Source organism: Camelus bactrianus, chromosome 4, assembly GCF_048773025.1.
Source record: "Camelus bactrianus isolate YW-2024 breed Bactrian camel chromosome 4, ASM4877302v1, whole genome shotgun sequence".
Lineage (NCBI taxonomy): Eukaryota > Metazoa > Chordata > Mammalia > Artiodactyla > Camelidae > Camelus > Camelus bactrianus.
The window spans coordinates 70,450,283-70,465,512 of NC_133542.1; the positions used below are offsets into that span (position 1 = coordinate 70,450,283).

Sequence of the window (15,230 nt, forward strand, 5' to 3'; positions counted from 1 at the left end):
TGCCTGTTGCCCAGCCTCTCCGAAGCTCCACACTCCCTCGCTGGCATAGCCGCTGCAAGGCACGGGTCCGACTGAGGAGGCAGGAGCACTGCATCAGGTCTCTAATCTTGCTGACCATCCATGCTCGAAGCTACCGAGTTACCGCCCCTCACCGTGTTCAAACAGGTTCTACCTGGACTTCGGTATTCCTACGGAAGGCCAAGCCTGGGGAGTGAGCCCTAGTCCAGCTGCCTCCAGGTCTTACCTTGATGTGTTTGCAGCCTCCCCGCTCCCGCCCCCATCAAGGCCTGATCTTGGATGGAGGAATCAAAGGCCCCAGCATCTAACCCCTTTGTTTTCCCATTTTCCTCCTTCCTTCCTTCCACCAAGGTAGGGGTCAGTGTCACACTTCTGCTCCCTGCCTGGAATAGATTTTCTCAGTCACATACCTCCTTCCTTCAGGAAGTAACAAGTCACTTCACCTCCTCACCTGGGATAGCTACCAGGTACTCAGGGAGGAGGAGTGGTGCAAATGCAAGGGGAAATTTTGCTTATTTTAATTTCCAAAGATGTTGTCTGTTACATTATAAGTTGTGATAATAACTCTGAAGGAACTGAAGACAGAGCAACATGAGAGACCTGCCTGAGTAAGGTAGTCCAGGGGATCTTCCTGAGGAGGTGACATTTAAAGAGACCTGCAGGATGAAAGGGAACCTGCCTTCTAGACAAGGTAGAAGTTGAGCAAGAAGGTCAGGCTCAAGACCCTGTTCTAGATGGGTTGGCGTCCTGCACAGGTAACCACAAGTGTGAGCTACACTGGGGCCGGTGAAAATGCAAGGCCGCAGAAATGACTCAGGTTCCAGTGCATGGGTTATGTGGATTTTAAAAATGCACATTCCTATCATATTACTTCTCTACACTTGGAAAATGTTTTGAATCTCCAAATGCAAACTACAAAAAAAAAAAAAGCTCAACCTAATTTCCTTGGCTAGTAGAGAACCCATAAGAAGGGCTGTATCTAGCGCAACTTCCAACACTTAGCTGGAAGGATGTATCGTCACCAGCCTGGAGTGCAGGCCTCTCCAGGGCCAAACCCCCTTCTCACCGGGTTCAGATGGCATGTCTGCTCACCACAGCACCTAAGACACTGGGGCCCCGGCAGTGCAGACTTTGAAGAGTAATGCCTAAAGCCACAAATGCTGGGTAGGGGAATAGTGGAAGATGCTCTCAAGCCTGAGCAAAATTTTGGCCAGCATCAAATGCATTTATTTCATATACATGCCCCTTGAAGAAAAATGGCAAAGGCTGGACATGGATTTCTTTTAAATGACCAGGCAAGACTCTCTGAGATGGGAATTGCCAAACTTCTCAGTGATTTGCTGTTTTGACTTCGCAGGGTACCCAGAAAATATGCCTTCCCTACAGCCCCACAAAAACTCTCTCTGTGAAGTCCATCTTAAGGTGAGTACTAATGAATAGAAACCCAACACCAGGCACCCATAAATGGTGTTTTCCTGTGGTCATTCTGATGTCACCTTCCTATTTCCCTGGGCCTTGGCTGTGTACTAGACATTCTGCTAAGCATTTGACACGCATTCTCTCATTTAATCTTCACAGCAACCCCATAAGGGAGGCACTGTTATTACCCCCATTTTATAGATGAGGAAGTGGAGCCAAGATCACACAGCTTGTGAGCCATAGAACTGAGGCCCAAGTCCAGCTCCAGCTGATTCCGAGCTTTGCTCTCAGCATCGCCGTCCTGCATTCTGTGCCTGCTTCTTTTTTCCTGCATGCATGCATATGCCTTGGTTCTGTAAAGAAAATCAAGAAATATTTTTCCTTTCATTTTCCTGGTTTGAAATAGAAACTCAGACGTCAGCAAATGCTTCTCAGAGAAGAATGTGCTTATTCTTCACCAAACAGAAAGTTAAATGGATGGAACGTTAAACAGCGCTCAGCTGCGTCTCGGGCCCCCACCTTTCCACTCCCTCCCGTCTCCCCCACGCTCCAGGAGCCTCCTGTCAGGGATGCTGCCACTCAGATCAGCCTGTTGCTTTGTCACCAGCTCAGATACTACGTCGTAGTAACGGAAGCTTCTGTGTGTCAGGCGCTGTGCAAGTGCTTTACAAGCATTCTCTTAGGGAATCTTTAAACCAGCTCTGTAAAATGTATCTGTTATTATCTCCACTGCCCGTAGGAGGAAGCAGAGCCTCAGAGGTGAAGGGATTTGACAAAGATCTCACATCTGGTAAACCCCCGAGCTGGGGTTTAAACCTAGGTCCGTGTGACTCCTGGGCTTGGGCTGCTCACCACTAGGGCCATACTGTGTGAATCTGAAAGCTTATCTCAGTGCCCTGGTGATTTAGTCTCTGTTCTTCTGCAGCCAAGAGGTGGTAGGAGATGGTGTTTTTGATATTCCCACCTACGACTTTATACTTGCCAAAATGTCTCTTGGAGTGACAAACTTGACTGTCAGTTAAGGATTGTAATTGGCTAATGAAAGGGCACTGATATTAAGAAGTACAAAATTTTAAATCTCATTTTCAAGCTTGACTTGGTCTCCAAATTGCAGGCTTTCTCCTCTCTGCTCGGGGCCTCCTAACTTTTCTCCCGAGCAGTCTGAAGCCCGAGCTAACAGAGCATCACTGAAAAGGTTAACATTTTTGTTAAGCACAGAAGTATCTTTCTGCTTCTAAATCTTAACTTGCTTTGAGAGTAACACTTTGAATTATATTGGCTTAAATTTCTGTAAATCCTTTTTCACTTCTTCTAAAAAGAAGTTACTCCTTTCTTCTGTATATTTAAAGACTAGGGATTTCATTGAGTTGTAATTTCATGTAGTTATGTGAGTTGGCCTTCAATTCTCAGCCCACCACTCATAGCCAGAGCAAGCTGCAGCAGGGAAGTATTTTTAAAGATACAGATTAAAGCTTCTCTGGTTGCTGCCAATAAAAGAAAAGATTTTATTTTCATTTGTTACAATCATAAACTTGAAAACTTAAAAGGAAATTAAAATATCAATACTATGGAGTCAGATAAGCCGGAGTTCAAATCTTGGCTCGACTACTTCAGAGCTTTGTTGTCCTGGATAGTTCTTTAACTTCTGAGCCTCAATTTCCTCATCCTTAAAATGGAGGTACAATAGTACTTACCTCATGGAGACTAAATGAGATAATCCATGTAAAGCATTTAGCAGGATGCTTGGTATAAATAGTCTATAAATATTAGCTATTATTTTTGCCTTGCATTTACAAATATGAGAACCCCTTGCTGAAAGGGGCCTTAGAGATCAAGTTCAATTTCCTTATTTTACCTCTAGAGGAGCCTTGGCTCAAAGAAATTCACACTGCTTTGTACTTTGCTTATCCAACGCAAAACATAGAAGAATAATCCTGTTAGGGACGGCTTTTTGCCCTAAGTGGCAGAGGAATTGCCAAATGAAGAAAGACATGTCAGGTCATCTTAATTACATTTCAATTTATCATTTATTGCTATGTAAGTGACAATGACTCACTTTTTTAGTAAATAAAAGTAAGAATCATGACGATTAGTCAAGGTTGCCTGAAACAGATGCTCTCAATTCCTCCCCCCATCTCTTACTCTGTGAGAGTGCTCAGGGGACAGCCAATGTGATTGGTACCCTCATATATTCATTCATTGATCACTCCCTTGGTGCTTTGTACCTCCTGTGGCCCTCCAAGGAATCCAGTGATGATCTTCTAGAAGAACTTACTTAGCTTTTCTGAAGAACTGAGACTGGCTCCACATTATTCAAGTTTCCACCACACTGTGGCTCTCTCTGTTCTGTTTCAGTGCCATGAATCTGGACAAATTTGAGAAAGGCCCCAGGGAAATTTTTCATCCTGAGATACAAAAGGTAACAGAAGCTTATGCTTTATAATTGTATAAATTTGATACAATGTTAGATTAGAACTGACCAATCATCAACGATTCTTAGCCTAGGATACCAACCAGAATCACCAGTGGAGCTTTGAATACTTCATCATGCAGAACCTCCCACCTGAAATTCTGATGTGATCAGTCAAAGACAGAGGCTAGGAATTTGTAGTTTTCAGAAATTCAGGGGATAGAAAATGTCCATCAAGCCGTCCTGACTTCTTAGGACTTACTCTTAGGGGAAAGCAGTCTACCTTGGGAGAAAAAAAGTTTAGGATCATAATCCAGGTAATGATCTATCAGAAAAATGTCAGCCAAATTTTTGTCTTGCAGTTGCAATCAATTTTGCTTTGAAATTCTCCCCTTGAAACTGATAAACACAGACATCACTAATGGTGTGACAGTTATGCGTCACAGCTGAACATCAAGGAGTTGGTATGCCAGGGCAGGGTGACAGGGGAAGAGACTGGAGAGGCAGGTTGGATTCTATCCGGGAGGCAGCAGGGAACCAGTAGAATCTGTAAGCAGAGGAGCATCGTGCTTAAATCTGGTTTTTAGGGAAATGACTCAAACAGTGTGAGAAGGATAGATGAAAGATTGAGCAATCTTTGCTTGCATACCTTCTCAGCACAGTTAGCTTTTACAGTAAAGTTACTGGCTCTCAACTTAGCTTACCCCAAATATATAGAATTGTGAATTCCCCTATCTTTTATTTTAATTTAATTTTTTAAATAGTATTTGTACCCTGACTCAACCCCAGAAGGAACTGAGGCAAAAGTGGATGTGTTAGCTTAAACTTTAATCAACTTTAAGCCATAATATGCTTAAAAGTAATTCCCTGGAGCAAACTTAAAAACAAAGTAGAATTACACATATGCCAGGACCAGTCTGCCTTGATTACTTCATTTGTCCAGGTTATCAAACTTAATCCTTTCCTTCTTGGAACCTGGATGTGACCCCACAGTCAGACCCTGGGCCCTAAAACCCTTGGAGCCTCTCTGATGCTTCCTTCTGCATCTTGCTGCTGAGAAGATTCCCTCTGCGCAGAGAGTTCACCATTGCTCAGTCATCGTTATCTGCTTTCTCTCCCCAACAAAATTACAGAGGACAAGAAAACCAGATACAGCAACCTTCTGCCTATTTATAGCATAACTTGATGCTGGTTTTTTACCAAGCAAAAGGCACTTTCACTATCCCCACTTTTGTATTTCAACTTTCTTTTTCTTAACAAGGAGCTATTCATGAGCTTTCCCTCCATCCTCTGTGCACGTGAGGATGCATACGTGCACACGCAACTTACAAGCAGTGGTTCCACAGCTATCATCAGGTGTCTGTAGATTTCCCTAGGAAGCCTTGAGCGAAAGACTTCAGATGTAGGGAAACAAGTTCTTAGAAATCACTGGATCTGAAAAGTAAACAGAAAATAAGCCAATTGCATTATAAAAAAAAGGCATCTTTCCACCAAGGGGAAGGTGGCTAATGCTATTTTAAAATGTTATTTGTCTGTTGCTGGCTGCTGTACTGTAGTAATGTTTTTCTCAGGTAAAATCTTTCTAGAAGCAGCATGTGATAAGCTAGCTTTAAATGGATAGAGAAACCTGACTGTCTGTGTGTTTCTTCCCACTTTGATGCATCTTCTTTGTTTCCGAATAGTTGTGGTATAATATGCCTTTCCTAAATGACCAGATATTTTATTAAAAAACCTGTAGAGCTAAATTTGAATTTTTTAAGCACTTTGAGGGAGGGAAAAAAGTGGTATAAATGTCAGTAGACTGAAGCTTGGCTTTCACAGAAAGTCAACATAAAATGATCACCATTAAGCACAGACATAACTTTTCGAACTTCATTTGACAGGACTTACTGGTTCTTGAAGAACAAGAGGTAAGTAATCTCATGAGTTGCTTGGTCCTACTGTGTTCTGCCTCCGTATTTGTAAATGAGCTTCTCCTGTACCAGGAACCCAACCTTTTCTCCAACTCAGACCTCTCCATGGATTTGCACAGCCAGAGTCTCTTATCACTTAAAGACTACACTGACATATTTTCTTGGGTATATTTCAGAATTTTCTATGCAGCTAGCTATAAAGATATAAAAACAATCAAGCAGCTTAAATATTCTGCTTGGAAATATTCAAGCCTTAATGGGTGAGTAATGAATCTTTCAAGATAGGGTACTTTATTAGCACGCTTGACTTAACAGAATGCCGTGTGATTTGCATGTTTCCATTCCCTGTTGTCTCACTTTAAAAAAATATGTTGGGTTTTCCAAGTACATAACTGACATAGAGAAATGTCCAAAATATTATCAATAGACACTTGAGTAAATAAATGAGAGTGTGTGTACACTGTGCATCTCAGTAAATGGCAGTAACATCCGTCGGTTGCTCAGGCCAAACTTGGAAACATCTTTAACACCTCTCTTTCTGTCACACCCCATATCTCATCCAACAGCACATTCTGTGGACACTGCTTTAAAATATACCCCTAAAAATAAAATAAAATAAAATAAAATATACCCTTAATTCAAACATTTCTCAGTGCTTCCACCACAACCACTCGAATTCATCGACACCGGACCCATCATCTTTTGCCTGGGCAATGCAGAATCTCCAGCTCTTCTTTCTGCTTCCTCGCTTACCCTCTGTTCTAGTTTTCATATCATACCCAAATAAATGGACCTTTTAGAACATATCAGGGGGAGGGTATAGTTCAGTGGTAGAGTACATGCCTAGCATGCACAAGGTACTGGGTTCAATCCCCAGTACCTCCATTAAAAATAAATAAATAAATAAACCTAATTACCTCCCCCAAAATAAAAAATAATAATAAAATTAAATTTAAAAAATTTTAAATGTCAGGTCAGGTCATCCCTATGCTCAGAACTTAGTGGCTTCCCATCCCACTCAAAGTGGAGTCCAGAGTCCTTACCATGGCCTGCGAGGGCCTGCACGACGTGGCCAGTGCCACGTCTCCAACCTCTGCTCCACGCTGACCATGTTGACTTGCTTATTCTTTCACCTTCTCGGGAAGCCTGCTGTTCCCACTGCAGGGAGGCTCTTCCCCAGATGACTCGTGGGTCACACCCTGACTTGATTAGCATCTCTGCTCAGAGAGGCTTGCCCTAGTCACCCTATCTAAAACAGCACACCCACTGCCCTTCTACTCTGCTTTGTTTATCTTTTTTTTTAATTTTTCAGTTTTATTAGGTAGAATTGTTAAAATTTGACTGCACATATACAATATATTGCATGTAAATACATATACACAATATACTGCACATATTTTTTAATTTACATATATGTGCTGTTCGTTGTTTCTAAGAACATTTAGAGCTTTAGCTTTTTATTTTTAAACTTAAATAGTTAATCAAAGGAATAAAGCCAACCACAAAATAAGAATTAATTCAAAAAGATATATATATATCCCGCTGTTAACAGCAACATTCTTTATAATTGCCAAGATATGGAAGCATCCTTGTTTATCTTCTTAACATATATATTTTCACTTATTTATTTTTTGTCTGTTGCCTGCATTAAAATGTAAGCACCATGAAACCAGGGGCTTAGTTTTGTTCACTGCTGTATCCTCAGAGCCTCAAACAGTGCAGATAGAGAACACAGTAAATTTGTTAGTTGAATAAGTGAATTATGTATTGATTGAATGAATTATGAAATACCATGATGCCATTAAAAAGAATAAGATAGACCTTTATTTACTGGCATGGAAAGATTTCCATGACATAGTATTTACTGAAAACAAAAAAGTAGTTCACAGGGCAATACTTACAGCATAATCCCAGTTGTTTTTATGAACAAAGATTTCTATGTATATTCATTCATTCACTCATTGTGAATAATTCATTCAGCCACTTCATTGATTGACTCAACCAAATGTTCCTGAGCTTTCACTGTGGGTGTACCATGTACTATTTGAGGTACTGGGGATACACTGATGAACAAGATGAGGTCCCTTCTTCATGGAGCCTGCAATCTAGATGAAGACAAACTAAGCAGGTAAACAAACAAATATAAATACAGTACTATCGACAGCCCCAAGAGCTGTGGAGAAAGTAAACAAGGTAAGAGACATGGGGTAAGGAGTAGGTTTTACACATTGACCAAACAGGGAAGGTTTCTCTGAGGCCAGGGCATCTCAGCTGATTCCTGAACTTGGTGATGCAAATGCAAGGAAGGTGGCTGAAAGGTTGTACCCCAGATTGTTGGCAGGAGTTGCTTTGGGCAGAGAGAAGGCAAAAGGAGACATCTGCATTTTCTTTTTTTGTTTTTATTTTTATTTATTTATTTGGGGGAGGGGAGGTTATTAGGTTTGTTTACTTATTTTTGGAGTACTGGGGATTGAACCCAGGACCTTGTGCATGCTAAGCATGTGCTCTACCACTTGAGCTATATCCTCCTCCCTTACATTTTCATCTATATATTATCCATGTATGAATCACGCATGTTGCTGAAGAATTCATGAACTCCATGTATAATTTGTAAAGGCAAAAAATAAAACTAATACACATTTCTGGCAAACATTTGAAAAAGTACAGAAATGCACAAAAGGTAAAAGGAAAATATCACCTATAATCTGGAGGAGAGGAAGTAATCCCCCAAGTAGCCATTCAGGTCACTGTGGTTTTCCTAAAGAGAAAACTAATACTGGTATAGTATCACATTTTGATATTTATGTTTGTTACATTTGATGTAAGATTAGGATTATACTATATATAGTTTTTATGTCTCAAAATCACTCTAATCATTAATTCACAGATATTTACTGAGCACCCACAGAGTGCCTGCATGTGCCCATTGTGACAAACAATACAGTAATGTATAAGTAGAAAACATGAAAGCTCCCCCATTTTGCCACTTACACCCTCCCTTGAGGAACCCTTGTTCACTATTCGGTGTATTCCTCTCATAGTTTTCTTTAGATCTACCAAATTTTGAAAAATAAGTAGCTGATCTCTTTATTTCTCAATTTTGTTTCCTTACTAAGGGGATATTTGCTAGAGCAACAAAAACACTCGTTACAACGTATCTGAAGAGACATGAGCAATGGTCGCAGCCTTTCAGAGCTTCCCTGAGAGCTGTGTGGCCAAGGCACTCTTATTTGATCCTAACCCCTTCTTGGCTAGGAGCATTTATCCCAATTCCCCCCAAATATAGTGATAAACTATCAGCTGCAAAGTTAGGTAGGGAAAAAATTAATAAACAATACTAGTGATGTTCCTGAAAGGTTAGCTGTTTGGTAAAGTCTTGTTAGTGTCCTGAAACCCAGGGTTTATTTGTCCACTGTGTAGAGAGGGCCCCCCAGGAGAGAACATGGCTTCCCAAGCTGTAACACACATGGAGCTTTTAGAATACATTGCCTACGTCTCCATTTCCATTTGTGAAAGAGTCCACAAGATATCAGCCTAAGATTGTCGTGTTAAGTTTTGAACCACACTGAGCTTTCCTTTGCCAACTGGGCTCTGGAAGGCTGCTGATAGGTTGATCAGAAGACAGTGCCAGTCCTGTGAGTTCCTGTGGGCTATTTATTTTGAGCACCATTTTGCCGCAGGATGGACCTGGTATCCTGCAGACACCATTAGTAATGAAATTTCAAGTGAACTCACATAAAAGCACAGCGTTTCCTCTGTAAGCTATAAAAATCTGTAAAAATAAAGGGATGATTATCATGGATATTGGTCAAAATTGTGATGGAGAGGAAGTAATCCTCCAAGTAGCCATTCAGGTCACTGTAGTTTCCCTAAATAACAAACAGCACATCTCATGGCTATGTGTGCTTTGATGATAAAATTAAATTCAACACCTTTTGTTGTCTTATTGTAAGGGCTCTGTGAATTTCAAGTTTGGGGTTCTTTTTGCCAAAGATGGGCAGCTCACTGATGATGACATGTTCAGCAATGGTGAGTATCTCCTCCTTTCTTCTCTTCTGACAGAAACCCTGTCCTGCCTCGTTGCCGTTTTCACAATCCAAACTTACCTGTTGAGTTGGAGTCTCTACTTCAAAGAAACAGCCAGTAGTTTTATGAAGTTGTAGGGTACATTTTCAGGGTAAATTTTGTAGGGAAGATGTTGCCCAGTTTCGTTCATTTGACAAATGATTGTTGGTCACCAAATTTGTAACCAGGCACTGGCACTGAGGATACAGTCTAACTGGAAAATGACATGGGATTTGGTTCAACATAGTCTCGGGAACAACGGAAGATTTTTTCTCTTTGATTTTTATAAAACGGTGCTATTTTCCTGTTATTTAGCACTTTTCATAGTAAAGACCTGTTTATTATAAATGGAAGCAGTAACAATTTTTTCATTTTGCAACACTAGACACATATGATCTCAGTCTGGAAGTGGTCAGGTTGGTTTCTCTGATTCTGTAGTTTTCCTTTGCTCAGATTCTGGGAACTGTGGACCTCCGGCATGGACTCCAAGAAGAGGGAAACCTGATTTCTTATTCTATCTGCCTGCTGCACACATCTGCAAGCCCTAGTTAATTTTCAAGTGATTTCAGTGCATAGTTAGAGAACAAGGACTTGTTGACGCTGTACTTTCTTCATGCTTGACCTCTTCTTTCAGAAATCGGAAGTGATGCTTTTCAAAAATTTTTGAATCTCCTGGGTGACACCATCACTCTCAAGGGCTGGACAGGCTACCGTGGCGGTCTGGACACCAAAAGTAAGCTTGCCACTTAATCTGTTCTGTTGTAATTTGTATAATTTTTGTTAGTCAGCCTAATCTGAATTTGAATTTGTACCCAAGATGGGTGAAGGGCTGGACTAGAGAGGAGGAGGGAATTCAGACTTCACACCTAGCCTGACACAGGGTCACTGGATGCATTTGGTGGCTCCACTGAGCTTTACGAGACTAAACCAGCCATCACAGCCCCCAGATGTGGCAGGAGTTGTGGTCTGCCCATGACTCCTTACTCTTGAGCACCTCTGTCTGCCAGGACTCTGCTCGACTCCAGAATATAGCAGTGGATACAGAACATGGTCCCTGCCTTTCTAGGAGATTATAGTCCAGTGGACAACGCAGACATTAAACAGATAGTTATCAAATAATTTAGTACTTGGAGGAACTAAGAAGAAAATGTAGAGTGCTGTGGAGGCATTTTGCCTAATCTGGGGGATTAGAGAAGGCTTCTGCAAGGGAGAGGTGAGTAGGAGTAACTTGAGGGGAGATGAGAATTCCAAGCAGAGAACATTTGTGAAGTCCCTGAGGCAGGAAAGAGCAGGATATGTTCTAGAAACTAAGAGAATACCTTTATGGCTAGAGAGAGCAGAAGGACTGGAGAGTGGGGAGGGGTGATCTCACAGGGAGTCTGAGATCACACAAAGAATTTTGGATCTTATTCTGAATGGAATTGGATGTCATTAAAGGATTTTAAGTAGGGGCGTGATGAATCAGATTATATCTTTGCGGGAACATACTGGCTTCAGAGCAGAGAACGGTCCAAAGGATAGTTAGAGGAAGGACCAGTTAAGAGGCTGTTGCAAAGTCCAAACAAGAGATGATGACAGCCTTGGCTGAAGAGGCGGTGGGAGGTTGGAAGTGAGAGGAGCAGACTGGTTCAAGAGCCTTTTTCAAGGTGCAGTTGGCAGGCTCTCCCCGTGACTGACTGAATATGGGAGATAGAGAGGAAAAGGCAATCCCAGAGGACACCTGGGTTTGAGGCTTGGGCAGCTGGCTGGATGGCAGCTCCAGTGGTGAATTGGGAGCATCTCAGGGGAAGCAGTTGGGGGAGGGGGCCCAAGGGGGTGAAGGTAGATAAGATCACAAGCTTAGATTTGGAATCACATGCTATCTCATCATTGTACAGCATTTCTAGTTTTCCCTGGGCTTTTACATCTGTCATGTTACATGATCTTCACAGCCAGTCCTTGCAGTAAGCCAGGCAGGTGATGTGCGGCTCATTTGGCCTAAATTTGATAGGCTTCAGATCGGGTACCCCTACCCTCCAGGGGCCTCATCTCTCCACCAGCTCACGCTGGGGTCATTTCACCAATTCTGAATACCAAAAGATTAGGCAAGTTGTGAGAACTGCACTGTGAGTGACTTAACTGGCAGACCCCAGCTTCACCCCAACAAGCTACGTGTGCACGTGGTGAACCCTGGAGGGCCTGCACATCCATCATCCCTGCCGCCCACTCTCAGCCTCTCCGTCAGGGCCATAACTACCATCCATTGAGCCCTTGCTCTGGCCACGCACTCTGCCAGTGTGATCTTGTAAACATCCTTAGGAGTTAGATACTATTTTTTATCCCCATTTTCAAATTAAGAAACTGAATCTCAGAGAAAGGTGAGGTCACTTGTCAAAAGGAACATAACTAATGAGAACTTGAATCCAAGTCTAACTCCGAAGCTCATGCTTTTAATCACTATACAATTCTGCCAGGGATGGTTGTTTTGTGTAGATGGTAATTATTTGTATGTCATCTTGTGTTAATTTTGCCCTGGACCCCAGAAGTAACTAGAAGACGAGGAATTGTAACATACTCTCCTTTTTGGCCTAGACTTCTCACGACCTCCTCTGCTCCAAGACAAGAAATAAATCAGACAGCAAGCAAGCTTAGAGGGGGACGAAGAGGTCCCCCTTGTGGGCAGGAGTCTTGCAGTGGGAGAGGGATCCGTACTGTTGCTTCGACTCCAGGGGATAATCAGAGTGATCTTCGGGATGTACTAACTGTGCTGCATTCCCCTAGTCTGATGATAAAGACTGTTTCCTTATGGCCTCAGAATCCTCTGTGCCCACTAAATGCGTATTGTATTTTACAGATGACACCACAGGGATTCATTCCGTTTATACTGTATACCAAGGGCATGAGATCATGTTTCATGTTTCTACCATGTTGCCATATTCCAAAGAGAACAAACAGCAGGTACGTGTGAACACCGGCTCTGAGAACACACAAACCATCCAACAGTGGCCTCAGTGTGGAGAAAACATTGCTATGATTTCATAGAATTACAGACTCTATCTGTTAATATACGAACCAAACTTCAGGCACACCAATTTTGGGATGTTGTTTGCAGTCTGTATGTTTGAACTTTCAAGAAGCCTTAGGAAGAACTGCCCTCACCAGTGCTGTCCCCTTAAGGGAATAATGGATTAGGGGTAATCGTGCGGATGGGTGTCTGTGTGTGTGTGGTTTTCTAGACTCTTGATGGGCTGTTTTGCATATGTGTAGCCTTTTCTCTGTGACTTCTCTCTGTGTGCCTTGTGTCTTGTCTGAATGAGACTCTCTAAGACATAAAACAAGTGTTTCCTGAGTAATTGTTGGCAAGGCTTTTTCAGGTTAATGCAGGTTAACACGAGTGTCTGCATGGCCTGTGCCTTGTTGGGAAAAAACTAGCTGAGAACACTCTTTACACACCCCAGAGATTAGCCATTTCCAGGAGAAAATTTTTCAATTTGTTAAAATTGAGATATGGCAAAGATATATATTGCTGGTTTTTGAAGGATTTGGGGATTCTGGTTAACTTTTTATTAGAGTCTTGTCCATTTTTTTTACACATTGAAGGCATCTGTATAAGTAAATGTCACAAACATGGATGGACAGTTGTTCAACAAAGATTTGTAAGAAACTTGAACCTAGAGGGTGCATATGATGGGCTAAAAAGGCTTTTTTCTGAACACTTATGATTCTTATTTCAGTAAGACTTCAGTGAGGGGGAAAGACACAAAGCAGATCATTGGGCTAAAATGTGTTATGGACATAAGATATAAAGGTACTTTGGGGACATGGCCGGGGGTAGGGGGGTCAGGAAAAGCCAGTTCTGTTTGATGGTTTGGAGCCTGGAATAAGGAGTTGGTGGATGGTCTTGCAGGCAGTGGACACCTACTGGAGGTTTTAAGCCTGTTTGATATTATGCTAACTGGGGAAGGACAGGTAGAAGCGGGAAGTGCCTCGACCCAGGAAGCCTGCTTTAGTGGCTCAGAGTGCCTTTCTGCAAGGCATCTTCCCTTGCGTAATTTAAGTTACCTGTATTATCACTACCAGCCTCCACCTCTTAGGACCTGAAGCTCTTAGGATCTTGCGATCACGTGGAGAAAAGAGACCAAGCTGGCCTTCCCAATCATCATGAATTGTATCTCAACAATAATAGCGAAAAACTTCGTTGAAATATTTTACAATCCTCCTCCCCGACCTCCAACCTTTGCAGCCCTGTCCAGTCACCAAAATTGCCCATGTTCTGTGACAGATAAAGGCATTAGCCAGGGAGACAGGAGGAATGCATGTGACAGTTTCACCTTTGCCTACCTTAAGTTTTTAACCTTTTGGACGGGCTGTTAGCATGTTACAAGGTAACGTGCTTACCAGCAGCACTGAAATGTCCCCAGCTGGATCTGGTGTTCTCAACATCTTGGTAGTGCTCAGGTCCTCTGCTTGCCCGGCAGTGGTAGAGAGGAGGAAAATCACAGCTGTGACACTGTCTCTATTAGCAGGTGGGGAGAGAGACAGAGAAATGCAGAATGATAGCGAACCTTACCGGTGCCTGATTGTGGGACAGCAGAGAAGGACCACTACCTGTGAGCCTCTCTCTGTCCCTGTCATGGTCTCTTGGGGGCCTAAGGTAATAGCCAATAAGTCAGATGCCAGCCTGGCTCTTAAAAGCTTCTTGACTTTTTGACTCCTAACATCTGAAACACCAGTGGAGCAGTCAGAGCCACATCCCAAATCTGATATGAAGGAGCAAACTTTCACAAAGATTTTGTGGGTTCCGGTATTACAACAACTCCTTCCATCTCTCTCCTCCATCACCATACTGAACCGCACCGGGGGCGAGGGAAGGGGTGTTGATATTTGCCTCTCTGGGCCTCTTCTCCCCAACATCCCGTGATGTCCAACATCGCTAACATCCAGTCTCCCAGCACCCTGGACCCCGACGGCAGCAAGTACCAGATGAGAGCACAGGCTCTGCAATCAGCCAGATCTGGGCCAAATCCTGGCTCTGCCACCAACTAGCTCTGTGATCTTGGGCAGGTTTTGTGCATTGTTCCAGGGCTCAGTTCTTGGTCCTCTTCTCTTTCTACACTCATTCATCCCTTAATGATCTAATCCAGTTTCATGGCTCTGAATAGCTAGCACCCAAACTAACATCCCAGCCAGCCCTCTCAGGAACTCCAGACCCAAATATGCAGCCTTCTCGACACCTCCACTGGCCCAGACGTCTCAGACCTAGTAAGTCCAAAACTGAACTCCGACTCTCCTCCAAACCTGTCCCTCCCACAGTCTTTCTTATCTCTGTTGATGGCTATTCTGTTCTTCCAGTTTCTGGGGCAAAATGATCTTGGAGTCATTCTCGACTCCTCTCTATCTTATCCCATATTCAATTTGTCAGGAAA

General features: G+C 42.6%; 1 protein-coding gene across 4 annotated transcripts in view; it reads left to right on the forward strand.

Annotated features, from left to right (window-relative positions):
* Positions 1-15,230, forward strand: part of GARNL3 (GTPase activating Rap/RanGAP domain like 3) — a 138,754-nt gene that overhangs the window by 77,108 nt on the left and 46,416 nt on the right. For all 4 annotated transcript variants that reach the window (XR_012506557.1, XM_074362260.1, XM_074362261.1 and 1 more), the window contains 6 exons: positions 1,376-1,440; positions 3,793-3,856; positions 5,731-5,757; positions 9,714-9,789; positions 10,460-10,558; positions 12,659-12,762. Coding sequence is in view for 3 of the 4 variants with exons in the window: in XM_074362260.1 (XP_074218361.1) it covers positions 1,376-1,440; positions 3,793-3,856; positions 5,731-5,757; positions 9,714-9,789; positions 10,460-10,558; positions 12,659-12,762 (435 nt within the window). In the remaining variant the exon portion in view is untranslated. The remainder of the gene's footprint in view (positions 1-1,375; positions 1,441-3,792; positions 3,857-5,730; positions 5,758-9,713; positions 9,790-10,459; positions 10,559-12,658; positions 12,763-15,230) is intronic.